Source organism: Oncorhynchus mykiss, chromosome 30 (genome assembly GCF_013265735.2).
Source record: "Oncorhynchus mykiss isolate Arlee chromosome 30, USDA_OmykA_1.1, whole genome shotgun sequence".
In the NCBI taxonomy this organism is placed as follows: domain Eukaryota; kingdom Metazoa; phylum Chordata; class Actinopteri; order Salmoniformes; family Salmonidae; genus Oncorhynchus; species Oncorhynchus mykiss.
The window spans coordinates 17,616,268-17,644,150 of record NC_050570.1 but is presented as its reverse complement, the minus strand read 5'-3'; the positions used below and the strand labels follow the sequence as shown (position 1 = coordinate 17,644,150).

Below are 27,883 nucleotides of genomic sequence, written 5' to 3'. Positions count from 1 at the left end.
TGTGTGTGTGCATGGCTGTGTGTGTGTGTGAGTGATAGTATTTGTATGTATGTGTGTGTGTGTGTGTGTGTGTGTGTGTGTGTGCGTGTGTGTTGGTTCAAGTCTGTGTGCGTGTGTGTGTTTGTGCAAGGCTGTGTGTGTGTGTGTGTGTGTGTGTGTGTGTGTGCAAGGCTGTGTGTCTGCGTGTGTGTTGGTTCAAGTCTGTGTGCGTGTGTGTGTTTGTGCAAGGCTGTGTGTGTGTGTGTGTGTGTGTGTGCATGGCTGTGTGTGTGTGTGAGTGGTAGTGTTTGTGTGTATGTGTGTGTGAGTGGCAGTGCGTGTGTGTGTGAGTGGCAGTGTGTGTGCGTGCATGGCTGTGTGTGCTTGTGCATGGCTGTGTGTGCTTGTGCATGGCTGTGTGTGCATGGCTGCGTGTGTGTGTGGCTGTGCGTGCGTGGCTGTGTGTGTGTGCGTGGCTGCGTGTGTGTGTGTGGCTGTGTGTGTGAGTGTGTGTGCAAGGCTGTGTGTGTGCATGGCTGTGTGTGTGTTGGTGTGTGTGTGCATGGCTGTGTGTGTGTATGTGGCTGTGCGTGTACGTGGCTGTGTGTGTGTGCGTGTATGTGGCTGTGTGCGTGTGCATGGCTGTGCTGGTGTGTGTCTGTGTGTGTGGCTGTGTATGTTTGTGTATGTGTGCATGGCTGTGTGTGTGTGTGTTTGTTCAAGGCTGTGTGTGTGTGTGTGTGTGTGTGTGTGTGTGTGTGTGTGTGTGTGTGTGTGTGTGTGGCTGTGTATGTGTGTGTGTGTGTGTGTGTGTGTTTGCTTGTGCATGGCTGTGTGTGCTTTTGCGTGGCTGTGCGCATGAGTGCGTGTGTGTGTGTGGCGGTGTGCGTGGCTGTGTGTGCGTGGCTGTGTGCGTTGCTGTGCTTTTGCGTGGCTGTGTGCATGATTGTGTGCGTGCGTGTGCATGGCTGTGTGTGCGTGGCTGTGTGTGTGTGTTTGTGTGTGCGTGGCTGTGTGTATGTGTGTGCATGGCTGTGTGTGTGTCTGCATGGCTGTGTGTGTGTGCGTGTTCGTGTGCTTGGCTATGTGTGTTGGTGTGCATGGCTGTGTGTGTGTGTGTGCGCGGTTGTCTACGTGGCTGTGTGTGTACGTGGCTGTGTGTGCGTGTATGTGGCTGTGTGTGTGCGTGGCTGTGAGCGTGTGCATGGCTGTGTGTGTGTGTGTGTGTGTGTGTGTGGCTGTGTGTGTGGCTGTGTCCGTGTGCATGGCTGTGTGTGCGTGGCTGTGTGCGTGGCTGTGCGTGCATGGCTGTGTGTGCATGGCTGTGTGTGCGTGGCTGTGTGCGTGGCTGTGCGTGCATGGCTATGTGTGCATGGCTGTGTGTGCGTGGCTGTGCGTGCATGGCTATGTGTGCGTGGCTGTGTGTGTGTGTGTGCATGGCTGTGTGTGTGTGTGTGTGTGCATGGCTGTGTGTGTGTGTGCATGGCTGTGTGTGCGTGTGTGTTTGTGTGCTTGGCTATGTGTGTTGGTGTGCATGGCTGTGTGTGTGCGTGGTTGTCTACGTGGCTGTGTGTGTACGTGGCTGTGTGTATGTGGCTGTGTGTGTGCGTGGCTGTGAGCGTGTGCATGGCTGTGTGTGTGCAAGGCTGTGTGTGTTTGTTCAAGGCTGTGTGTGTGTGTGTATGTGTGTGTGGTGTGTGTGTGCTTGTGCGTGGCTGTGTGCGTGGCTGTGTGTGTGGCTGTGTACGTGTGTGTTCGTGGCTGTGCGTGTGTGTTGGTGTGATTGGCTGTGTGCTGGTGTGCTTGGCTGTGAGTGTGTGTGTGGCTGTGTGTGTGCATGGCTGTGTGTGTGCATGGCTGTGTATGTGTGTGCATGGCTGTGTATGTGTGTGCATGAGTTTGTGTGTGTGTGTGCATGAGTTTGTGTGTGTGCGTGCATGAATGTGTGTGTATGCATGAGTGTGTGTGCGTGTGCATGTGTGTATATGTGGCTGTGTGTGTGTGTACGTGGTTGTGCCTGTACATGGCTGTGCGTGTGTGTGTGTGTGTGTGCGTGTACATGGATGTGTGCTTGTGCATGGCTGTGTGTGTGTATGTGTGTGCAAGGCTGTATGTGTGCAAGGCTGTGCGTGTGCATGGCTGTGTATGTGTGTGCATGAGTTTGTGTGTGTGTGTGCATGAGTTTGTGTGTGTGCGTGCATGAATGTGTGTGTATGCATGAGTGTGTGTGCGTGTGCATGTGTGTATATGTGGCTGTGTGTGTGTGTGTGTGTGTACGTGGTTGTGCCTGTACATGGCTGTGCGTGTGTGTGTGTGTGTGCGTGTACATGGATGTGTGCTTGTGCATGGCTGTGTGTGTGTATGTGTGTGCAAGGCTGTATGTGTGCAAGGCTGTGTGTGTGTGTGTGTGTGTGTGTGTGCATGGCTGTGTGTGTGTGTGTGTTTGTTCAAGGCTGTGTGTGTGTGTGTATACGTGGCTGTGTGTGTGTGCGTGTATGTGGCTGTGTGTGTGCGTGGCTGTGAGCGTGTGCATGGCTGTGTGTGTGTGTGTGTGTGTGTGCAAGGCTGTGTGTGTTTGTGCAAGGCTGTGTGTGTTTGTTCAAGGCTGTGTGTGTGTGTGTGTGTGTGTGTGTGTGTGTGTGTGTGTGTGTGTGTACGTGTGTGTTCGTGGCTGTGCGTGTGTGTTGGTGTGCTTGGCTGTGTGCTGGTGTGCTTGGCTGTGAGTGTGTGCGTGGCTGTGTGTGTGCATGGCTGTGTATGTGTGTGCATGAGTTTGTGTGTGTGTGCGTGCATGAATGTGTGTGTATGCATGAGTGTGTGTGCGTGTGCATGTGTGTATATGTGGCTGTGTGTGTGTGTGTGTACGTGGTTGTGCCTGTACATGGCTGTATATGCGTGTTTGTACAATAGTAGCGAGTGGTGTGTGTTCCAGCATCCCTCCCAAATTCAGAGGAGAGGGGTAATTAACATAGGTGACCCCAGCACTGATGGGGTAGCCCCGAGAGCAGCCCGAGAGACTCCCCTAATCTGTACCTCATAGGCCAGGGCTCACATCAGGGTCCTGCAGCGGAGGGGAGGGAGGAAGGGATGGAAGGATGGAGAGTTTGGGGAAGGAGGACCACAAAGCCTGTGTGTTGGCATCTGGCCCGGATCTGCGATTCTCCCTGATATAGCAGGGGTCGGCCCGCTTAATAATCCTCACGGCAAAACTTCACTGGGAAGGGCAGGCCCAACGCACACTAGGAGAGTGGAGGACCAGGAGACTGCTGGTACACAGTAACAGCAGGCTACCCCAGTGAGGTTAGCAAAAAACATTGTTAAATTATTAGGTTTTACATTTAAAAAATATATATATATTTAACCTTTATTTAACTAGGCAAGTCAGTTTTATTATTTACAATGAAGGCCTACGCCGGCCAAACGACACTGGGCAAATTGTGCGCCGACATTGGGACTCCCAATCACGGACGGCTGTGATACAGACTGGAATCAAACCAGGGTCTGTAGTGATGCCTCTAACACTGAGATGCAGTGGCTTAGACCACTGCTCCACTCGGAAGCCTCAAAATTATCCAGAGCAATTCATGTTCAGTGCCTTGCTCAAGGGCACAACAGATTTTTCACGTAGTCGGCTCAGGGATTGGAACCAGAGTCTTTTCGGTTACTGGCCCAACGCTCGTAACTGCTAGGCTACCTGCCGCTCCTATTTCAATCCATTGTTATTTCAAGCCATATTCTTAAAGCAGTAAACCGTGGTCATAAATAGAACAGAGCTGGTTTCTAATCTACAGTATATGCACTGTTACAGGAATGTCTCTCCATAGTCAGAGACAGCTAGCTAACTGTCATCTAAAATTGGATCACCGTTGGTGCGTATCGTAGTTATGTCGTCTGGGGCTGGGTTTGTTGGTCAAGTGAGTCTTAAGAGTCAAGGTACTGATAGGTGATAATGTCTAGCTTGGGTGTAGTAGCTACTCTGTTCTAGAGAATCATCCACAGATGACGCAACCACTATCGCACTCCACTCTGCCCTTTCCCACCTGGACAAGAGGAACACCAATGTGAGAATGCTGTTCACTGACAACAGCTCAGCTTTCAACACCGTAGTGCCCTCCAGGCTAATCACTAAGCTAAGGACCCTGTGATTAAACACCTCCCTCTGCAACTGGATCCTGGACTTCCTGACGAGCCTCCCCATGTGGTGAGGGTAGGCAACAACACATCTGCCACGCTACTTGATTCAGAGGGGTTGGGGTAAATGCGGAAGACACATTTTGGTTGAATGCATTCGGTTGTACAACTGACTAGATATCCCCCTTTCCCTCAACACGGGGGCCCCTCAGAGGTGCATGCTTAGTCCCCTCCTGTACTCCCTGTTCACACATGACTAGGAGCTGATTGTGGACAACAGGAAATGGAGGGCCGAGCACGCCACCATTCACATCAACAGGGCTGTAGTGGAACGGGTCGAGAGCTTCTGTGTCCATATCACTCTGGATCTATTATGGTCCACACACACACAAGGCAGTCGTGAAGAGGGCACAACAACGCCTCTTCCCCCTCCGGAGGATGCAAAGATTTGGCATGGGCCCTCCGATCCTCAAAAAGTTCTACAGTTGCACCATTAAGAGCATCTTGACTGGTTTCTTCAGAACTTGGTATGGCTACTGTTTGGCAAGGCGCTACAGAGAGTAGTGCGTAAGGCCCAGTACATCACTGGGGTCGAGTTCCCTGCCATCCAGTAAGCATTTCACTGTCTACACCTGTTGTTTACGAAGCATGTGATTTTAATAATATTTTCTATGATTTGATTTGAACTCTGTTGGGTTGATGGACTACCCATTGTGTTTGAACATGTCTTGGTCTCTATGGTAGAAGGTTAGACTGGATCCTATGGGTTAAAGTTTGAGAATGCCTGGTAGAAGTGATATGTGAATAGAACCACTGGAAAAGGAGTATTGGCATTCCTGGGCCAACTCTTTCTCTCTCTCCAGTCCCAGTCTGTTGTTCACGCTGTCAACTGTCTCTCTGTAGCCTAGTCTGGCAGTAGCATATTGTATGAGTGGTTCAACTAAACCTGGTTTGGATTCTAATGACGAAGACTCTTGAGCTGTTGATTCAGGATTCTAGTTTATGTTCAACCATTGCAGAGCCTATTCCAGGTCTGCCACTGAAACGAAGACTGACATTCCTGACCACTGTGGCAGGAATCACAGATACACGACAGTGACTCGCGGCTTCATACCATAGTAACACGCTAAATCAGCGCACTATTCTTCAGTCTCCTCGGGGAGCAAACCCTCATGGCAGTCTCTCCTCACTGAGCTGACAGGTTGCCATGCCATGAGCCTGTAGCACTGCTGCTGGAATGTAGAAAGGAATGACAATGAGTGTGCGTTGTGCTGTTGTTCAACCAGGCTTTGTTTGTTGTGTTTCAGTTTGCCTTTTTGTGTTCGGGCCTGTCTATGGTAGATCTGCACTGCCCTCTAGTGGAGATGGAGAAGTACTGTATATGCATACACACATGACTGGCTCAGTATTGCCATCCAATCTGTGTTCAGTTACTGCCTTTTCAGGGAAAGCAGCAGAGTTGTTGTGTTGTTCCTAAAGCAGATCTGGGGAGGGTGAGTCTGGGAGTACATTGGGTGGCTTTTGTTGATGGGTTTGTGGTACGCTGCCAAGCTGTTATCTCCTTAGCTGTGTAGAAAATGATTTTATTAATTGCTTCATTTAACCCCCACCCCCCCAACCCCTTCTTCCCCCGTACAGACGCACCCGTACAGACACACACACACACAGTCCACCACTTTAAACTGCTGGGAGGCCAGGTAGTGCAGCTGGTGTTGACCACCATCCAAAAAGCTGCTAGCTACCTCGGCCCCATGCTCAGCCATTGCCGCAACGCTACTATTTACATTTGACATTTTAGTCATTTAGCAGACGCTCTTATCTAGAGCCACTTACAGGTGCAGTTAGGGTTAATTGTCTTGTTTAACGATATATCGACATATTTTTCACCTAGTCTACTATCATGACTTGTGACATCTGTCTTTTTCATAACACTTACTCAGATACAGAACTCTACAGCTGCAGTCATATTTGTTACTGTTAAAAAATGTCATATTTTTTCTCTTCTCTAGGTTAGAATTGTAAATGAAAGCATTAGGCTGCTATAGTAAGTGGGTTTTACATACAACACACACTTGTAAAAACCTCATGTTAAACTCTCGCTGGAAACACTTAATCACAAGAGCTCCTCATAAGTCCATAGCTATGTGCCTTATCAACACGGCACTCACTTGGAGAGGCCTGTACATGAGGTGGCCGAGGAGGACGATGATGACTTAGTGGGTACATATACCTCTAACACTGTACACCTCTAAGTCAGCATTGGTTGTCTTGCTGCTTGCCTCTTAGGGCTGAAGCATTGTTGTACTGCTAAAAAAAAGTAGTTGAATGCATTAGAGTTGAGATTTTATTTATTTTCATTCTCAAGCTCAATTTTTGTAAATTTTGTTTCACTGCTCTCCCCTCTGTCAGCGCACCACCATTCTCCCCAGTGCCAGGGCTTCTCAGGGTGGTTGAGCAGGAGAAGGGGAGATACTGCTGGTGTCTGCTGCTGCTTGGTCTGTCGGAACTGAAGAGAGTTTGTTTGATTTAGTAGGAATTAGGTTTCATCAGACAGGTTGGATCTTCTAGTGAGATGTGTTAAATAGAAGGATTGTCTCCTGGCCAGGTGCAGACATGTGTAGTGTGTTAGACAGATAAGTGTCTGCTCCCGTGGGCAGACATTCAGTTGAAATAGGTGTGTGTGTGTGTGTGTGTGTGTGTGTGTGTGTGTGTGTGTGTGTGTTTAGTTAGTGCTCATACAGGTGTGTGTCTGGTGTTGCAGATTTGAAATGGCAGGATTAGGGGATTACCAGTCTGCTACATTACCTGAAGGCTTCAGCAGTGCAGCAGGGTGTGTATGCATGCGTGACTGGTGTGCACGTTGTGTGTGTGTGTGTGTGGGGGGGGGGGGGGGGGGGGGGGGGGGGGGGGGGGGGGGGGGGGTATGCTGCTACTGCATGGTTACCTGAGAGCTTCAGGCATCATGGAGGCTCTGAAAGACTGGCTGATAAAACAACACATGACTGTGAACGTGTGTGGTCTCCTCTGTATGATTGGGTTTACATACGGTGTGTTCAAGTGAGAACAGGAGGTGCTTTCTTAATGGGTTATCTAGGTATACATATTTCTGAGGTTAGATGTTTTATGTAATGTATTTACGTACATAGTTACTGTATGTGGTAAGATTTCCTTTTCTACACTGTCAGTTGGGAATTACTTAAGTATGACTGTTTTGCTAAGAGATTAATTAAATTATATTATATTTAAGTTTAAGTTGATTATTTTAACACATTTCATGAATAAAGACACAGTACACACACCTGCAGTGAAATAGGAATGAATTCTAAACAGTTAGCCATAGTGGTCTAGTGTGTTTAAAAGCACAGCTGATCCATGAGCCAGAGGTTGTGTAGTGCTTCTATCCTGGGCAGGTGTTTTTATGTGTGCTAGATGTAGAGGGAGCATCAACACCTATAGCTAGCTCAACTCCATGGCCCTCCGAGCCTCACTGTGTCACTCATCTCCCTCTCTCTTCTCTCTTAAAGGGACCTCCCGGCTCCCAGCCGTCACCCCACGCACAGCCACCCCCACACAACCCCAACAACCCCATGATGGGACCTCATGGCCAGGTAAGACACACTCACACACACCCTTCTCTCTCACACACGCTTTGCCCCCTCTCCCTCACCTCTTGCTGCATAGGCAGGCACTCCCTCTTTCACTTCTCACTCACTATCTCTGCCTGACCACTTCACACTGAGAGGCCTCTGTCTCCCTTAGTCTCTTCCTCTCTGCCTGACCACTTCACACTGAGAGGCCTCTGTCTCCCTTGGTCTCTTCCTCTCTGCCTGTCCACTCACACTGAGAGGCCTCTGTCTCCCTCGGTCTCTTCCTCTTTTGCACTCCCTCACTCCTTATCTGTCTCTTTTTGTCTCTCACCCACACTCCCTACCCACCTCCCACCCCCCAAAACATATGTCCATACAAACAGCCCTGCTCTCTAGTTGTGGACAGACAGTGGCCATGACGCTGTAGATTGGATAAATAATTCAGCTGTGTTGGCCCAGCTGTAGAGAATAGAGGAAGAGTGGGGGTGCATCTGGCAAGGCTGAGCAGAGCAGGCATGCTCTCTCCTCTCCCTGACCCCGGCACTCACTATCCCATATCCCATCAATATCCCATTCATGTCCCATTAATATTGCACTGTGGAGCGCTCACACACAAACTCACCACAACTTGGCTTAGACAAAAGCAGAGGGGGAGAGAGGGATGGGAGAGAGGAGAGAGGGATGGGAGAGAGGAGAGAGGGATGGGAGAGAGGAGAGAGGGATGGGAGAGAGGAGAGAGGGATGGGAGAGAGGAGAGAGGGATGGGAGCGAGGAGAGAGAGAGAGGAGAGAGAGATGGGAGAGAGGAGAGAGAGATGGGAGAGAGGAGAGAGGGATTGGAGAGGGGAGAGAGAAGGGAGAGGGGGGGAGAGAATTAAGGACAGCTAGATGGAGGGAGAAGGGGAAGGGATAGAGGGAGAGCGATAGAGGGTGAAGGGGAAATAGCAGTCTTTCCCTCCAGGGCCTGGTCATTACTTAACCTGTCCTCCAGCTGGCCTCGTCTCCCTTCGACCAAGTAGTACCTTGTGTTTAATTGGCTCTGAAAGCCTGTTTCTGTGTTGTCATGGCGTCATGTTTCGCCTGACCGTACACATCTCTCATAGCATGATAATTTGTGTGTTATGTCATTGTCAATAAGACTGGTTAGTTGCGTTCTTAATCATTATTATATTTTGTTTTCCCTTGATTAATGAAAGTATTTTTTAGACAAAGGCGTCCGAATACTTCTCAGCCTAAACAGTTCAGAACAGTCCATGCACATATTATGACAACATTTTGTGACGTCTTGGATTTTTTTCTCGAGGCAAGCTGAAGTCAGTAGCCGAAGTCTACGCCCCCTCATCGGACATTATTCAACAGTAGGAATTCTTGAATGTACTCCTGCATGTTTTCTCACTTGAGATATACTGAACCAAACACCTTATTTAGATGTCAAATTGCGCATCTAAGATCTCCTTGGCAAAAACATCAAAATTAATGACAGATTTCTTGAATTATCTTAGATTAAGTCAGACTATTTTGTGGAAGGGTATACTGGCTACGGTGTCTTAAAATGGACAAACGGTACTATTGCTGCTTTTTTCTTGCTCTTCAAGCCAAGGTCTTTTTAAAGGAGTATGCGAGCACAACTCGGCTAGGCGCCAGCCGAACTGAAGCATGTTGACACCTTTAGATACACTGAGATATTTTCTGTGGTTCTATCACACTGTCAAAATGTTGTCTGGTAGCTCTGTTGGACAATTGATCAATACAGTCAGTTGTGTTTGTGTGTGTGGGGGTGTGTGCGTGTGTAAAAACCGATATAGATGTGTATTCTTCCACTACCCTCCTGCACACACCCTCCCATCCTCATCCCTCATCCTCTACAGTTCCCTCATTCAACATGCTGACATCACCCACGCCCATCCTCTACTCCACCTTTCTCTCTCTCCATCTCTTCCCCCCCTATCTCTTTATCTTCCCTCTGTATTTCCCCTGTTCTATTCTGTTCTATTAGTCTTCAGCATCTGAGGACTATTGTTCAGACTGTTGTTCAGACACAACCTTTGCCTTGTGTAGAATGCAAACAAAGCTCACTTTCTCCAGCACAATGGTTCCCCCTGCTGACAGCTGAAAGTCGTACAGTAACATGATGGATAAGACTGACGTTGACATCTGTCCTCCTCCCCGCAGCCTTTCATGTCCCCAAGGTACCCAGGTGGACCTCGCCCCTCACTCCGCATGCCAAATCAGGTAAAGTACCCCCCCCCCCCCCCCCCAAAAAAGGTGTTCTCTACTAGAAGTATGTGTCTTATATGTGAGTAGTACATTGTCAGGGAGTTGAATGCTCTGTGCTAATGTTCCTGTCTCTTACCCTTTGTCTCTCAGCCCCCTGTGGGAGTCCCAGGGTCACAGCCTCTCCTGCCAAACAGCCTGGACCCCACCAGACCACAGGGTAAACACCTCACACTTCTATTCATTTTGTAACGTGTAATATCTATTAGCTTAAAGCTGGAATCAGTACTTGGTGAAACTGCCACAACGAACACTGTTTTTCTTATCATCGGACATCATTGCTTTCGTGATAGAAAGGGGTATGTACTGCAGGGGGGTATGTTTTCTGCCTCTGGGTAGAAAAACACCTCAACCCCCTAAAGTCGATTGACACACCACTGCATCAATCTAAATGACATAACAAGGTGGCAGAGCTAGAATGGTGTTTGTCAGACCATGAGATATCCAAAAATCGGTCTTCTTACGAAAACGTCTGTAGCGTCTGAACAGTTTGACCTAGAAACCATTACCACTCTATGGAAAGAGGACACTCTCACGATGGTGTTCTCAGTTTTGCTCTACGGCCCTCCCAAGTGTCAGGGGACTTGTCTGACGTCGGTACCGTCGATGTGCCAACTTCTGTTAGTTGCATTTGGGCTACAAACTAATGTGACTCCACTGTGGAAAGGGGAGATTCTCTATTTATTTTGAATTTTACCCCGTTTTCTCCCCAATTTCGTGGTATCCAATTGTTTTAGTAGCTACTATCTTGTCTCATCGCTACAACTCCCGTACCGGCTTGGGAGAGACGAAGGTTGAAAGTAATGCGTCCTCCAATACACAACCCAACCAAGCCGCACTGCTTCTTAACACAGTGCGCATCCAACCCGGAAGCCAGCCGCACCAATGTGTCGGAGGAAACACCGTGCACCTGGCAACCTTGGTTAGCGCGCACTGCACCCGGCCCGCCACAGGAGTCGCTGGTGCACGATGAGACAAGGACATCCCTACCGGCCAACCGCTCCCTAACACGGGCGACGCTAGGCCAATTGTGCGTTGCCCCACGGACCTCCCGGTCGCGGCCGTTCACGACAGAGCCTGGGCGCGAACTCAGAGTCTCTGATGGCACAGCTGGCGCTGCAGTACAGCGCCCTTAACCACTGCGCCACCCGGGAGGCGAAAGGGGAGATTCTTACGATCACAATGGGGTTCTCCAAGTGTCACAGGACTCGTCTGAAGATAACATTTATGGAAGTATAAAGGTAGTTTTGTGCCTACCCCCAAAAAGGAGTTAAATACAGAATCCCACAGTATCCCTTTAAAGGTGCAATATCCCTTTAAAGGTGCAATATGCAGAAATCACTCCGCCATTTCCTGGTTGCAAAAATTCCAATAGTTTCTGTGACAAAACAAGCAAAACCATCTAAACCGCTGTAAAATATTTTTTCAATAACCACCATTTTTGTATGTTCAGCTGTTTGAAGCTGGTGTACAAAACCCAAAGTAAAATACGCAAAAACGGAACTTAAGAACGGGAAGCATAGAAATTGTACACACAGAACAGATCTACTGCTTCTTAGATTTGCTTTCAATGAAAATGACAGATCTATAACTAACATTGCATATTGCAGCTTTAGGGATATGTGCTTGTAGAATGTATTTGGTCTGAAATTGTCCAATGCTGACGGACTTCCTCTCGATCATCCCTCCTCCAGGACATCCAAACATGGGCGGCCCGATGCGGATGAATCCCCCCAGAGGGATGGGTGGCATGGGCCCACAGGTACAGGCAGACACCATGACTCCCCCTAAACTCTGCTGCTCCACCCCTCTATCCATGATCCCCATGTCCATTTACAGCATAACACACTAAACACACAAGGTTGCTTTCATCGCTACTTATTCACTAATGTCTGTCCCAACCTAAAGTATTTCTATCTGGAAAAGCTCAATTAAAAATGTATACCGTAATTTCTGGACTATTTAAGCGCACCTGAATATAAACCGCACCCACTGAATTTAAAAAAAATATGTATTTTGTACATAAATAAGCCGCACATGTCTATAAGCCGCAGGTGCCTACCGGTACATTGAAACAAATTAACTTTACACAGCCTTTAAACGAAACACGGCTTGTAACAAAAATAAATAGGCTTTTAAACTAAACACGGCTTGTAACAAAAATAAATAGGCTTTTAAACGAAACACGGCTTGTAACAAAAAATAAAAAAATAGCAGTAAACAGTAGCCTACCAAGAAAGTCATTGGTCACTATCTTCCTCCTCCTGTGCTCTGAAACCACTGAAGTCATCTCCTTTGGTGTTGGAGTTGAATAGTCTCAGAATTGCTTCATCCGATGTTGGATCGTTTTCATTGTCGCTCTCGTCACTTTCATCCGGAGGCAAATTCCCCGCTGAGCTCATGCTGCCCCTTCAACACGCAGCAGTCCAGCCTTTCGAAACCCGTTGATGATAGTGGATTTTTTGACAATGCTCCACGCTGTCAGCAGCTCTATTTCCTTTTCCAACAGCCAGATCGATCGCCTACAACTTGAAAACTACATCATATGCATTTCTCCGTGTCTTTGCCATGATGAGGGTGACAAAATTACTACCGTAATCAGAATGATGGGAAGTTTGAGCGCGCTCGATTTACGTCACATTATGTGACGGTGCTCAGTTTTTTGGCGGCATGAATCTTGTGAAAGCGGGAAAAATCCATAAATTAGCCGCGTCATTGTATAAACCGCCAGGTTCAAAGCGTGGGAAAAAAGTAGCGGCTTTTTACGGTAATCACAAATACACTATTTTTTGCATGAAATCGCTATAGACAAATATTTGTAGTAGAATGGCCTTACTGAAGAGCTCAGTGACTTTCAATGCATCACAGTCATAGGATGCCACTTTTCCAACAAATCCATTTATCAAATTTCTGCCCTGCTAGAGCTGCCCAGGTCAACTGTAAGTGCTGTTATTGTGAAGTGGAAATGTTTAGGAGCAACAAAGGCTCAGCCGCGAAGGGGTGGGGCTAACAGAACGGGACCGCCGAGTGCTGAAGCGCGTAGTGCGTAAAAATGATCTGTCCAAGGTTGCAACACTCACTACGAGTTCCAAACTGCCTCTGGAAGCAATGTCAGGACAATAACTGTTTGTCCCGGAGCTTCATGAAATGGGTTTCCATTACCGAGCAGCTTGCACACAAGCCTAAGATCACCATACGCGATGCCAAGCATTGGCTGGAGTGGTGTAAGCTTGCCGCCATTGGACTCTAGAGCAGTGGAAACGCCTTCTCTGGAGTGATGAATCACTCTTCACCATCTAGCAGTCCGACGGACGAATTTGGGTTTGGCGGATGCCAAGAGAACGCTACCTGCCCAAATGCATAGTGCCAACTGTAACGTTTGGTGGAGGAGGAATAATGGTCTGGGGCTGTTTTTCATGTTTTGGCTAGGCCCCTTAGTTCCAGTGAAGGGACATCTTAACGCTACAGCATACAATGACATTCTAGATGATTCTGTGCTTCCAACTTTGTGGCAAAAGTTTGGGGAAGGTCCTTTCCTGTCTCAGCATGACAATGCCCCCATTCCCAATTCAAGGTCCATACAGAAATGGTTTGTGTGGAAGAATTTGACTGTCCTGCACAGAGCCCTGACCTTAACACCTTTGGGATGAATTGGAACTGCCAGCCAGGTCTAATCGCCCAACGTCAGTGCCCGACCTTACTAATGCTCTTGTGACTGAATGGAAGCAAGTCCTTGCATCAATGTTCCAACATCTATTGGAAAGCCTTCTCAGAAGAGTGGAGGCAGTTATAGCAGTAAAGAGGGGACCAACTCCATATTAATGGCAATTATTTTGGAATGAGATGTTTGTCGAGCAGCTGTACACATACTTTTGGTCATGTGGTGTCCTTGTCGTGTCCTGTATGTGTATATATATATATATATATATATATATATATATATATATATATATATATATATATATATATTTACAACTTTCTTCGCATACCTTTTTTATATATATTTTTTATTTTCCATAAACTCAACTTCAAAACACTCTCCTGCAACACGCCTCACCAATTTATTAAAAAAGTATTATTTACCTAAAATCTGTAATCCTCCATAGAAGCTAACCAGAAGCTAGCCAAAAGCTAGCCAGAAGCTAACCAGAAGCTAGCCAGAAGCTAACCAGAAGCTAGCCAGAAGCTAACCAGAAGCTAACCAGAAGCTAGCCAGAAGCTAGCCTGAAGCTAACCAGAAGCTAATCAGAAGCTAGTCTGAAGCTAGTTAGCTTCTTTACTGGCTAATCGTTAGTATTCAGCTAACCACGGTTTGTGGTCATCAGCTATCCTTTAGCTCGAAAATCTATCGCCAGTTTTGTATGGCGTGGCTCGGACCGGAACATACCGGACCTATTTTTCTCTCCATGTCCCCGGATTTCAACCGCAAGCTCTGGACATTTATACTTGGATCTCGCAGCTAGCTAGCTGCTATCCGTGTGACTATCGGCTTACGTCGATCCCAGAGCAAACATCAATTATTCCGGCGCTAGCCAGCTGAAGAGTTCCATCAGCCACTCCTGGGCTACAATCACCTATCCGGACCCGTTTTACTGCCGTCGCGGAGCTCCATCGGGCCTTCACAACTGGACTACCGATGTTATCTGCCCGAGGGAGTTATCCAGCTAGCTCCTCCGTCGCGACGTTACCTGAACGCCCATCTGCGGCCCGCTAATCGTTAGCTGTCTTATCGGCTGCTATCTGAAAAGATCTATTGGACAATTTTTTTCTTTTTTCTTGGGCCTCTATAACTATATCTATAATTTTTTTGCGAATTGGATTGATCCCCTCTACCACACGGGACCCCACTAATCCTACCGACGGAAACGCACGAGGTGGCTAAAAACAGACCTCCATCCTATGCTAGCTTGCTACCGATAGTCATAGTCCTCCTCTTTTCCTCTGGTGAATCCAGGCCCTGCAGTGCCTAGCTCCACTCCTATTCCCCAGGCGCTCTCTTTTGATGACTTCTGTAACCGTAATATCCTTGGTTTCATGCATGTTTGTTTTATTCACTGCTTTAGCACACTCTGCCAACCCGGATGTTCTAGCTGTGTCTGAATCCTGGCTTAGGAAGACCACCAAAAATTCAGAAATGTTCATCCCTAACTACAACATTTTCAGATAAGATAGAACTGCCAAAGGAGGCGGTGTTGCAATCTACTGCAAAGATAGCCTGCAGAGTTCTGTCCTACTATCCAGGTCTGTACCCAAACAATTTGAACTTCTACTTTTAAAAATCCACCTCTCTAAAAACAACTCTCCCACCGTTGCCGCATGCCATAGACCACCCTCTGCCCCCAGCTGTGCTCTGGACACCATATGTGAACTGATTGCCCCCCATTTATCTTCAGAGCTCGTGCTGCTAGGTGACCTAAACTGGAACATGCTTAACACCCCAGCCATCCTACAATCTAAGCTTGATGCCCTCAATCTCACACAATTTATCAATGAACCTACCAGGTACCTCCCCAAAGCCGTAAACACGGGCACCCTCATAGATATCATCCTAACCAACTTGCCCTCTAAATACACCTGTGCTGTCTTCAACCAAGATCTCAGCGATCACTGCCTCATTGCCTGCATCCGTAATGGGTCAGCGGTCAAACGACCTCCACTCATCACTGTCAAATGCTGCCTGAAACACTTCAGCGAGCAGGCCTTTCTAATCGACCTGGCCGGGGTATCCTGGAAGGATATTGATCTCATCCCGTCAGTAGAGGATGCCTGTTTTTTTTTTTTTTAAATGCCTTCCTAACCATCTTAAATAAGCATGCCCCATTCAAGAAATGTATAACCAGGAACAGATGTAACCCTTGGTTCTCCCCAGACCTGACTGCCCTTAACCAACACATTAGCATCGAACAGTCCCCGTGATATGCAGCTTTTCAGGGAAGCTAGAAACCAATATACACAGGCAGTTAGACAAGCCAAGGCTAGCTTTTCCAAGCAGAAATTTGCTTCCTGCAACACTAACTCAAAAAGGTTCTGGGACACTATAAAGTCCATGGAGAATAAGAACACCTCCTCCCAGCTGCCCACTGCACTGAATATAGGAAACACTGTCACCACTGATAAATCCACTATAATTGAGAATTTCAATAAGCATTTTTCTACGGCTGGCCATGCTTTCCACCTGGCTACCGCTACCCCGGTCAACAGCAACTCGCCTATGCCTTCCCCATTTCTCCTTCTCCCAAATCCAGTCAGCTGATGTTCTGAAAGAGCTGCAAAATCTGGACCCCTACAAATCAGCCGGGCTAGACAATCTGGGCCCTCTCTTTCTAAAATTTCAACCTCTCTTTCGTGTCGTCTGAGATTCCCAAAGATTGGAATGCAGCTGCGGTCATCCCCCTCTTCAAAGGGGGGGGACACTCTTGACCCAAACTGCTACAGACCTTTATCTATCCTACCCTGCCTTTTCTAAGGTCTTCGAAAGCCAATTCAACAAACAGATTACCGATCATTTCGAATCTCACCATACCCTCTCTGCTATGCAATCTGGTTTCAGAGCTGATCATGGGTGCACCTCAGCCACGCTCAAGGTCCTAAACGATATCTTAACCGCCATCGATAAGAAACATTACTGTGCAGCCATTTTCATTGATCTGGCCATGGCTTTCGACTCTGTCAATCACCACATCCTCATCGGCAAACTCGACAGCCTTGGTTTCTCAAATGATTGCCTCGCCTGGTTTACCAACTACTTGTCTGATAGAGTTCAGTGTGTCAAATCGGAGGGTCTGTTGTCCGGACCTCTGGCAGTCTCTATGGGGGTGCCACAGGGTTCAATTCTTGGACCGACTCTCTTCTCTGTATACATCAATGATGTCGCTCTTGCTGCTGGTGAGTCTCTGATCCACCTCTACGCAGACGACACCATTCTGTATACTTCTGGCCCTTCTTTGGACACTGTGTTAACAACCCTCCAGGCAAGCTTCAATGCCATACAACTCTCCTTCCGTGGCCTCCAATTGCTCTTAAATACAAGTTAAACTAAATGCTGGCTCTTCAACCGACCACCTGCCCACCTGTCCAACATCACTACTCTGGACGGCTCTGACTTGGAATACGTGGACAACTACAAATACCTAGGTGTCTGGTTAGACTGTAAATTCTAATTCCAGACTCATATCAAATATCTCCAATCCAAAGTTAAATCTAGAATTGGCTTCCTATTTCGCAACAAAGCATCCTTCACTCATGCTGCCAAACATACCCTTGTAAAACCGACCATCCTACCAATCCTCAACTTCGGCGATGTCATTTACAAAATTGCCTCCAATACCCTACTCAACAAATTGGATGCAGTCTATCACAGTGCCATCCGTTTTGTCACCAAAGCCCCATATACTACCCACCATTGCGACCTGTACGCTCTCGTTGGCTGGCCCTCGCTTCATACTCGTCGCCAAACCCACTGTCTCCATGTCATCTACAAGACCCTGCTAGGTAAAGTCCCCCCTTATCTCAGCTCGCTGGTCACCATAGCATCACCCACCTGTAGCACGCGCTCCAGCAGGTATATCTCTCTGGTCACCCCCAAAAACCAATTCTTTCTTTGGCCGCCTCTCCTTCCAGTTCTCTGCTGCCAATGACTGGAACGAACTACAAAAATCTCTGAAACTGGAAACACTTATCTCCCTCACTAGCTTTAAGCACCAGCTGTCAGAGCAGCTCACAGATTACTGCACCTGTACATAGCCCATCTATAATTTAGCCCAAACAACTACCTCTTTCCCTACTGTATTTATTTTATTTTATTTATTTATTTTGCTCCTTTGCACCCCATTATTCTTATTTCTACTTTGCACATTCTTCCACTGCAAATCTACCATTCCAGTGTTTTACTTGCTATATTGTATTTACTTTGCCACCATGGCCTTTTTTTGCCTTTACCTCCCTTATCTCACCTCATTTGCTCACATCGTATATAGAATTGTTTCTACTGTATTATTGACTGTATGTTTGTTTTCTCCATGTGTAACTCTGTGTTGTTGTATGTGTCAAACTGCTTTGCTTTATCTTGGCCAGGTCGCAATTGTGAATGAGAACTTGTTCTCAAATAGCCTACCTGGTTAAATAAAGGTGAAATAAAATACATTTTAAAAAATGAAGGCCGAAAACGCATTGGTGTATTTTAATAGTGTAGTAGCCCACACTTTAAAGGCTTTTTGACTTTAGCCTTTAACTCACGCAAGTGCCTGGACTTGGATTATGCCACTTAGCATTTATGCCACTTAGCATTTATTTGTGGTTATAATTTCTCCTTAAGCTTTTCTAGTACTATTCCCCTCCAAGAGCACCTGTGGTTGTTTTGGAATACCTGAATCGCTCTTGCTACTTTTTTCCCCCCAGCTATTTCTATCTGCTTTGTCTCAAAGCGTGCCCGACATCAGACCCCTCAAGTAGCACCCCTTTCCTTGTTAAGTATAAATCCACAGTCTCGTTTCCAATCACCAAGTCAGTTTGAGCTTCATGTGCCCCGCTGCCCTTCTCCCTGCCCTTCTCCCTGCCTCTCCCTGCCCTTCTGCCCTTCTCCCTGCTCTTCTCCCTCAACTTCTCCCTGCCCTTCTCCCTCCCCTTCTTCCTTCCATTCTCTATGCCCTTCTCCCTCCCCTTCTCCCTGCCTCTCCCTGCCCCTCCCTACCATTCTCCCTGCCCTTCTCCCTGCCTTTCTGCCCTTCTCCCTGCTCTTCTCCCTCAACTTCTCCCTCCCCTTCTCCCTGCCCTTCTCCCTCCCCTTCTCCCTTCCATTCTCTATGCCCTTTTCCCTCCCCTTCTCCCTGCCTCTCCCTACCCCTCCCAGCTACCCTCATTGTGTAACTTTGGCAGACAACAATTCAGCAGCTTGTGCGACAACTGCTCGACCAGTGTAATCATCCGCTGAACAAAACTCTACCTCTGAATGGAGCTACTCTGTGTCCTGCTCCACGCTACTGTCATGCCAAGCCCCCACTGTGCAACCATCACAACACACACGTGCAAACGCACACCACATATTCAGACACACATGCCCCTGTTATTATTATGCACGTACATTGCTGATCAGGATCAAGTCATTAAAAACGGGTATCTGTCTTAAACACAACAAATGAGAAGGGGATCCCTGGCATGTATTGTCCTCACTAGTACCAAGGGTTGACGCGGGTTATTCCTCTCTCTGTGTAGAACTATGGTGGTGGAATGAGGCCTCCTCCCAACTCCATGGGGCCAGGAATGCCAGGGATGAATATGTGAGTACAGTCATTCTCCAAAGGCATTTAATCACCTCCATCTACTTACCATGATATTTTTTGGTCCAAATATCTGAAGTACGATTGGAATTGCTATTAATAGCACTGATAGTATGTAAGAATATTTGACAAGTAACAATTTGAGCAAATACAAGCTCTAATTTGTTCCGCAGTGAGCCTCTCTCACACAGCCTATTTTCCTCCCCTCTCTCTGTCTCAGGGGTCCTGGAGGTCGAGGTCCCTGGCCCAATCCCAACGCAAACTCAGTAAGTCATGCTCACTCACCTTCTCACTCACTCTAATGCCTCATTGATTTTAGAGGAGTTTCTTTGTTGTGAAAGTCATGAGTTTACTGATTGTTTCCCCTTTCTATTCTCTTTCTGTAGATAGCCTATTCCTCGTCATCTCCTGGCAACTATGTGGTAAGTCTCAAGCCTAAACACTGGTTAGTATTGTTAGCCATAGCTGACATCTGACTGGCATGCTACTGTATACAGTGCGTTGAGAAAGTTTTCACACCCCTTGACTTTTTCAACATTTTGTTGTGTTACAGCCTGAATTTAAAACCGATTTCAATTGAGATTGTGTGTCACTGGCCTACACACAATACCCCATGATGTCAATGTGGGATTATGTTTTTCATAGAAAATGAAAAGCAGAAATGTATTGCGTCTAAGTATTGAACCCCTTTGTTATGGCAATCCTAAATAAGTTCAGGAGTAAATATGTGTTTAACAAGTCACATAATAAGCTGCATGGACTCACACTGTGTGCAATAATAATGTTTAACATGATTTTTGAAGGGCTACAATTATCTGTAAGGTCCCTCAGTTGAGCAGTGAATTTCAAACACAGATTCAACCAAAGACCAGGGTGGCTTTCCAATGCCTCGCAAAGAATGGTGCCTATTGGTAGATGGGTAAAAAAAAAAGACATTGAATATTCCTTTAAGCATGGTGAAGTTATTAGTTACACTTTGGATGGTGTATCAATTCACCCAGTCACTACAACGATACAGGTGTCTCAGTTGACAGAGAGGAAAGAAACCGCTCAAAGTTCAGTTAGAGTATTGGCTGTGATAGGCGAAAACTGAGGATGGATCAACAACATTGTAGTCACTCTACAATACTAAGCTAAATGATAGAGTGAAAAGAAGGAAACCTGTACAGAATAAAAATATTCCAAAACATGCAACCTGGACTTAAGACACTAAATTAAAACTGCCAAAAATGTGGCAAAGAAATTAACTTTGTCCTGAATGCAAAGTGTAATGTTTGGAGCATACCACTCTTCATATTTTCAAGCATGGTGGTGGCAGCATCATGATTTGGGTATGCTTGTCATCGACAAGGACTAGGGAGTTTTTAAGGATAAAAATAAACTGAATAAAGCTTATAAATTCACCTTTCAGCAGGACAATAACCTAAAACACAAGGCCAAATATACACTGGAGTTGCCTACCAAGACAACATTGACTGTTCCTTAGTGGCTTAGCAGTTTTGACTTAAATCAGCGTGAACATCTATGGCAAGACTTGAAAATGCCTGTCTAGCAATGCTCAACAACCAACTTGACAGAGTTTAAATATTTTTTTTAATAAAAATGTGCAATTATTTTCTAATTCAGGTGTGCAAAGTTCATGGATTTACCCAGAAAGACTCACTGCTGTAATCACTGTCAAAGGTGATTCTAATATGTATTGACTCAAGGTTTTTAATACTTATATAATCAACATATATTAGTGTTTTATTTTTCATAAATATTTGTATTTTGTGTAGATCATTGACAAAAAAAATCACAAATAAATACATTTTAATCTCACCTTGTAACCCCACAAAATTTGGAAAAAGTCAAGGGGTGTAAATGTTTTCTGAAGGCACTGTATGTCTAGATGTTTTGGAAATATCTTTCCTCTAAATCTCTCTCTCTCCTCCTCTCGTCTTTCTCCCAGGGTCCTCCAGGGGGCGGAGGCCCACCAGGAACTCCCATCATGCCTAGCCCAGGAGGTACGCAACACTTATGTCTCCATATCACTCCTCAGTCTATTTAAACTGGTTGTTCTCATTCACCATTCTGCTGTCAGTCACACTTGGCCACTTTGTTTACCTAATCATTTTTATTTTAAGGAATCTTTGATTATTTTGTGGATAGCTACATACTGGATGTGTATGAATTGGCAGACTACCAAGCTGCGATCATCTGTTGTTCTCACTGATGCTGCATCAGTCTGATGTTCCTGTTGACAGTACTGTCAGAACACACCGCTCTGGACAAACATCCTGTGGATGTGCTGGGTGTGTTGGGGTGTGGAGAGGTTTCTTTTTGTATCCACTATTTATTATTTACATACACCTATTGTGATGTGTTGCCTGGGCAACATGGGCACAGCACTTCTCACATGCTTTTCCACTACAGTCGCCAAGACCCCCCCCCCCCTTCCCCACACACACATACACCCAGTCACAACTGCTCACACATACACCCAGTCACGACTGCACACACATACACCCAGTCACGACTGCACATACTACACCACATTCCCTACCTCTTTCTGTTTATTGTTCTCTTTCTCCCATTCTCTTGCCCTCTTTTTCCCTCTCTTCCTTTATTTTTTTATGTTCATCTATCTCCTACTCTGACCACACTACAATGTCGGATCAAGGTCCCTTCAATTCTCATATTCTATGCAGGATGGAGACACAATGAGAGCAGCATGATGTGCTGGTCCTGTTTACTTCCCACTGGCTCTGTAGTCATCAGGATTTAACCCCAAGTTCATGGGAACATGAGATTTGAAAAGTGTGAGACATTAGGCATTGGGTAGATGAATTATAGCCTGCATGTTTAAGTGTGAATCATTGGCATGTTTTGGTGGTTTTGTAGTGTTCAATCTCAAGGCTGTTCATTCATGTGGGAGAAGGCAATACAGTACTGTGTAGTTCTGCTCAAATATGATTATTTTGTTATTTTTATTTAACCTTTATTTAACTAGGCAAGTCAGTTAAGAACAAATTCTTATTTACAATGATGGCGTATACCGGCCAAACGCGGGCGACGCTGGGCCAATTGTGCGCCACCCTATGTGACTCCCAATCACGACCGGTTGTGATTTAATTAGGATGTCTGTAGTGATGCCTCAAGCACTGAGATGCAGTGCCTTAGATGGCTGCGCCACTCGGGAGCCCTAAATATACTGTAGGCTGGACTAACTGTTGTTTCCTTTTCACCAGACTCCACAAATTCCAGTGAAAACATCTACACAATGATGAATCCTATTGGCCCTGGTGGTAACAGGCCTAATGTAAGTAGGCTCTTTGTTTTTCATGGGGTTCCTGTTTTGAAATGGGTAGAGGCACTGATTATGCAATTTGATATGATAATGACAAACATCATTAAGTTGTAACTCTGTTTTTTGTGTTGTTCTTTTGTTTTTTTCTTACAGTTCACAATGGGGCCGGGCCCTGATGGCCCAATGGGTGGAATGGGAAGCATGGAGCCACACCATATGAACGGATCGCTAGGTGAGTTTTAATAGCAGCTATCAGCTGATCAATATGATGATATTCTTCTCATCTGTCAGCAGCACGTAAAACTGTTACCTGGAATTCATTCAATCATTCTGACAAACATGAACATTTACATTTCTGAAACTTTTATATAAATATTAGGCGGTAATTTAGAATTACTGTACAATAGTAATGTGGTCATCCGGCTTGAATTGTTGAAATCCGGTAGCTGAGTTGAGAAGTAGCGCTTTCCTAGTGTGACTGTGCCCCCTTGTGGACACTAGAGGGATCGTTCCTTTCATAATATTGATTGAAATGGAAGCAGATTATATGGGCAGCAAGCGGGCACATTGATTCTGTAGGCAGGTGAGACATGAAGCCAATGAAGTTGGGTTTCATCTGTATTTGAAACAAATAGCTTAATTAAAGCATATGACCTGTGATCCCCGGCCAGAGGAGCAGTTGATCATAGCTTTATATTGATGAGCTTTTCTCTCATGTCAATCTCTCTCTCTTGTTGTTTTCAGGCTCTGGTGACATGGATGGGTTGCCAAAGGTGAGACTTTAAAGACTCCACACCAGATAAACTTGCATTCATTTCAATGCAGACCCATCAGCTAAAGTTTATCGAAGGCACTTCTAATACTGATGACTTGGTTTGGACCCAAAGCAGGCATTCATTAAATAATGGCACTTTATAATGAAACATCCATTCACTAGAAATGGCAAGCCTAAATCTGGATTTCTTTCCCTCTTGGTGTAGAATTCTCCCAACAACATGGCAGTCATGAACAACCCTCCGGGAACTCCGCGGGATGATGGGGAGATGGCAGGGAACTTTTTAAACCCATTCCAAAGTGAAAGTGTGAGTACTTTACAGCACTACAGTCCTTCTCTTCACTAACCCGCAACCATCAGGCAGCGTGCTTCTGAGAGGAAATTCTCATCTCACTGCTGACTTGATTCCTTTATCCTAAACACTTTCCCTTCAGGCTTTACCTTACTTTGTCGAAATTAGATTTGTTTTATAATGTCAACATAGAGAATATGTATCATTCTTACCTGGGTGTCTTATATAAACTTCTTATGCATGATAACAAACTTATACATTGACAGAATCATAATTACATTGAGTGGAGTTTCTTATTGCTTGCATCTTGAATTTTGTAGCATCATATAAACAGTGTAATCTAGCATTGGCTCATCTATTTCCCCCCTTCCCTTCTTCTCTCTTTGCAGTATTCACCCAACATGACGATGAGTGTGTGATTTTATTTTTTATTTTATTTTTCTTTATTTTCTTTCTTTTTTTATCTCTCCCCCTTTCCCTCTCACCCCGCTGCATCTTGCGTTTCCCTCTCCTCTCCTCCCTTCTCCCCCCCCCCACCCCCCCACTACTCTCCCTCCTCCTCCCCCCTGGATGGCATGCTGTGTTTCACAGCCCCCTGGGATGTCACTGGATCGCAGGATTCCCATCAAGGCCACCCATCCCAGTGTTTGCAAAGTGGGGGTTCAGGGCAGGAAACAGTCTCAGAGCCACAGGAAGAGCCAACTCAGTGATTCTTCCTGCCTGCCTGGCTTCCTCACAGGCCCAGGACAGTGAGAATGAGGGACTCTGTCTGTCTGGCTGTCTGCAGGAACTCCCCTCAGCAACAGGCCTTTCAGCATCAAGGCTGGTGGCTCCACTCAATAATTGTATTCTTATTTTATTGAAATGTTGTTTTTGCATGCAGCAGTTGAGTGAGAGGTTCAAAGCTCACCCTCATTCAATTCCTGTGTCCTTTTGTTGAAATGAAAAGCTGAACTGGTGATATATTAGGGCAAGAACAGTTTTCATGATATGTTTGTATTTTATTAATAATATTATTGTTATAATTTTCATAATTGATATTGCTATAATGTTGTAGTTTTGATTTCCTGTTAATGGCACATTGTATCTCAACAACATACACAACAGAATGAGCACACACTCAAAAAATGCACAATGACACTTCTGTTTACATGATTTTAGGTATTGGATGTTTCTTGTTTGTTTTATTGGTTTCAACCCCCTACACATACCTCTGTCTTCTGTTCTTCGCAGAATTTGTGGCCAGTGTCTTTACTACCAGAAAAATATGTCAGAAAAAATGTCAACACTCAAGCAGGGTGTTATAGGACTACAAGGATAGCTGTTTGAAATCGCTCTTATCTAACAATAATCCTTCCTAAAACTCCCATCCATCCATCCATCCATCCATCCATCCATCCATCCATCCATCCATGTTAGCATGGGAGTTCCCCAAAACTTCTGAATGTGAAAAGGGTGGCGATCTCAGAAATGTCTTTATCTTTTGGTACTCAATAGTCTGTCAATCTACATGTCTGGTCACACACACCCCTCCCAAAATGTAATGTCATAATATATGTATTTCTACAGGCTTGTTACTGTGCAAGGAGGGACTGATCGAATGTAAGTTGGACAGTTGCTCCTAATTCTACTTTCAGTTCAGGTGGTTTGGAACAATAATGTTTCTGTCTTGCGACCAGTGTCCTTCCTATTCAGTAAAGAGAAAGGGTTTTTAGACCCTCTATGCTCTTCTATGGCTTTGTTCTTGCCTGTAAATACAACATATTGAGCTTGTATTGTGCTTGTTTATTTGTTGTTTTGATATACAACTTGAGAATCCTGAAAGTGGTTCCTTCTCCTGCATTGATTTCACTGTTACCCTGCATACAAACTCAAGGCTCAATGTTATTTTACTGATCTGATCCCGTGATACAGGCCCCTTGCTACTGGTTTCCATGTTGTCTTTGGTGTACAAACCTCTAGCTGCTTCCTTCCAGTTAGGGTTGACCTCACAGATCCTTATGATCTGGTGTCTGACCCCTCTCACATGCAACCATAGTTTAGCGAGGGGCAAAAGGTGTCCGCATGCTTCCCATCTGAAACCGTTCGATTGAGTTTGTGCATATATTATGACATTTTGTAAAAATAAAAAAAATTGAGAAATAGTGCACCAAACATCTTTGTTAGATGTAAAGTTGCACGACTAAGATCTCCTCGGCAAAAACATAAAACTTATTGACAGATTTCTTGAGTTATCTAAGATGAATTCTTACTATTTTGAGGAAGTGTATACTGGCTACAGCGTCTCAAAATGGACAAACCTTACTATTGCCGCAAAGGTATTTTTGTAATAGAGTATGAGATCACACTCGTTCGGTTCGGCTAGCCGAGTTCCACTAGGTGCCAGCCGAACTGAAGCATGCTGACGCCTTAACACCACAGAGCTCCCATCCACCAGTTCCCTCTGTGGGTCTAGGCCTATCCATGGGCTGTTAGATCCTGTGTTTGGGGGGGGTGTAACACCACTGGTGATGGGAGTGTGAAATTACTGGAGTGACTACACGGTGGGGCTTCACTCTCCCGCTACAAATAAGGAGTGTTCTACAGAGCATAGACTGCCTTTAAGTCCACCTGCTCACCTCAAATACATACTTTGAGAAATGAGACAATTCTACCTGGTTGGACTGAATTGTGAGTCAAACTATTTCTTTTATTCTAGTTTATTTGTTTGATATTGTTTGAATTTCTATTAAGTGTATTTAAGATGATTATTTTTTTACAGCCCATAGAATCTGCACACCTAAGGAAAGACTTTGCCTAAGGCTGTTCCTCAAACTTTCATATGAAATGGTTATTAATCCAAGGGGTTCGACTCTCTTGCGGAGGGAGACGTGTTGTGCTTTTTTGAAAAAAAGTAATTTATCAACAAGTTACATATTTTTGTTCTTATTTAAAATCATTCTGGCCTCTGTCTGTGATTGGTCTTTTGCCAGTGACCTTGCTATAGTGTTGGCAGATCCGGTATGGAGTAGCTTGGATTCGGAGCTAAACAGATTCAGAGCTAAACAGGTCCATCTTCTGGGTAGGTTGTCTTGAGGAATGACTCGCTCCAGTGTTCCTCTAGCAGACTGACTGGCACACAGCCCTCTGTCCCGCCCTCGCCCCCTACAGCCCCATCCTCACTCTTGAGCCCTCCTTTCCTTTCATTTCCTCTTTGTAAATACTGTATAATGCATTTTGATATCATTGACATGTTTTGATATGTCAGTCACTACCAATGAATACAGCTTAAAGTAAATTCTAAGTGAACTGTCCATGTTTTCATAATAAAGAGACGATGTGCTTGACATTTGATTTAAGTTGGCTAAAAACAAAATTGTGGTAAAAATTAAATATGTATGTATATTTACTTGAACATGTGAACATGCAGTAACTGCATCCTAAACACTATTGTTTCTGGTCAGTATACATGTAGGAAATGTGAAAACAATCTACCTTTAATTTAGCTGTAAGGACAGAGAGAGGTGAAGGGGATGTCTGATGTCATTGATACAGTTTATTCTTGCAACTACAGCGTCCTCACTCTGTCCTTGACCCCTGTTGCCAATGGAAATAATCTCAAATTAGTTCCAAGAATGGTTATTGCCTACTCAAAGGCCATCGTCTCGTTAACATGCGACCACATATTACAGTTTTTAATATGAAGGATTTTTATCAATTTAAGACAAACTTTTAAAATGAAAAAATACTAAAGGAACCTCATTTTAAATTTAAAGATAAAAGTCAAACTTATGGGGGAAAACTGTGTCCTTGCTATTACTCCTGATGAAATAGCGTTGTAAAGATTGATGCTCACTGATCCTCTCTCAGTCCTCTGTGTAATACAATTGTTGGCCATCTCTGTACTTATATTGTGATATATAATACTGTAACATTAGACAGATTTGGGGGGGGAGTCGAAGGGGGAATGAAAAAAATATTATCCTGTATCGTTCATTGTCCTTTCTGACGACTTGGCAGTATTCTATATGAAGCAGTCTGTCTCTTGGGTTTGCTTTGTATTTCATGGTAGGATAGTTCAGATCTTGTCTTAGGGACTTAGGTGTCTTGTGTAGGTAATAAAGATGTCCTTTGTATGTTTCTTTATATTGTAAAGTTTCTTTAGACTGAAAGAATAAAATATTTGCTTATCAAAAGAAACGACCGCATCAATAATAAATGTAATTTGATTTTTCCCAATTGTTTGAGTCTTCTGTGCACCTCTTTTGATCTTCAGCTAAAAAAAAGAGTATGATCTCCCAAA

The 27,883-nt window shown here is 45.2% G+C and overlaps 1 protein-coding gene across 3 annotated transcripts in view; it reads left to right on the top strand.

The window, feature by feature from the left end:
- The window catches only part of LOC110521448 (single-stranded DNA-binding protein 3), a 126,261-nt gene extending 98,440 nt beyond the window's left edge, over positions 1-27,821 (top strand). For 2 of the 3 annotated variants that reach the window (XM_036969341.1, XM_036969343.1), the window contains 13 exons: positions 7,635-7,718; positions 9,869-9,928; positions 10,064-10,130; positions 11,665-11,732; positions 19,181-19,245; positions 19,466-19,511; positions 19,632-19,667; positions 21,197-21,251; positions 22,476-22,546; positions 22,688-22,766; positions 23,279-23,307; positions 23,515-23,616; positions 24,193-27,821. In XM_036969341.1, coding sequence (XP_036825236.1) covers positions 7,635-7,718; positions 9,869-9,928; positions 10,064-10,130; positions 11,665-11,732; positions 19,181-19,245; positions 19,466-19,511; positions 19,632-19,667; positions 21,197-21,251; positions 22,476-22,546; positions 22,688-22,766; positions 23,279-23,307; positions 23,515-23,616; positions 24,193-24,354 — 924 coding nt within the window. In that variant the 3' untranslated portion in view covers positions 24,355-27,821. Of the gene's footprint in view, positions 1-7,634; positions 7,719-9,868; positions 9,929-10,063; positions 10,131-11,664; positions 11,733-19,180; positions 19,246-19,465; positions 19,512-19,631; positions 19,668-21,196; positions 21,252-22,475; positions 22,547-22,687; positions 22,767-23,278; positions 23,308-23,514; positions 23,617-23,990 lie in introns of all 3 variants that reach the window. The other variant, XM_036969342.1, reaches the window with a different exon arrangement.
- The last annotated feature ends 62 nt before the right edge of the window (positions 27,822-27,883 follow it).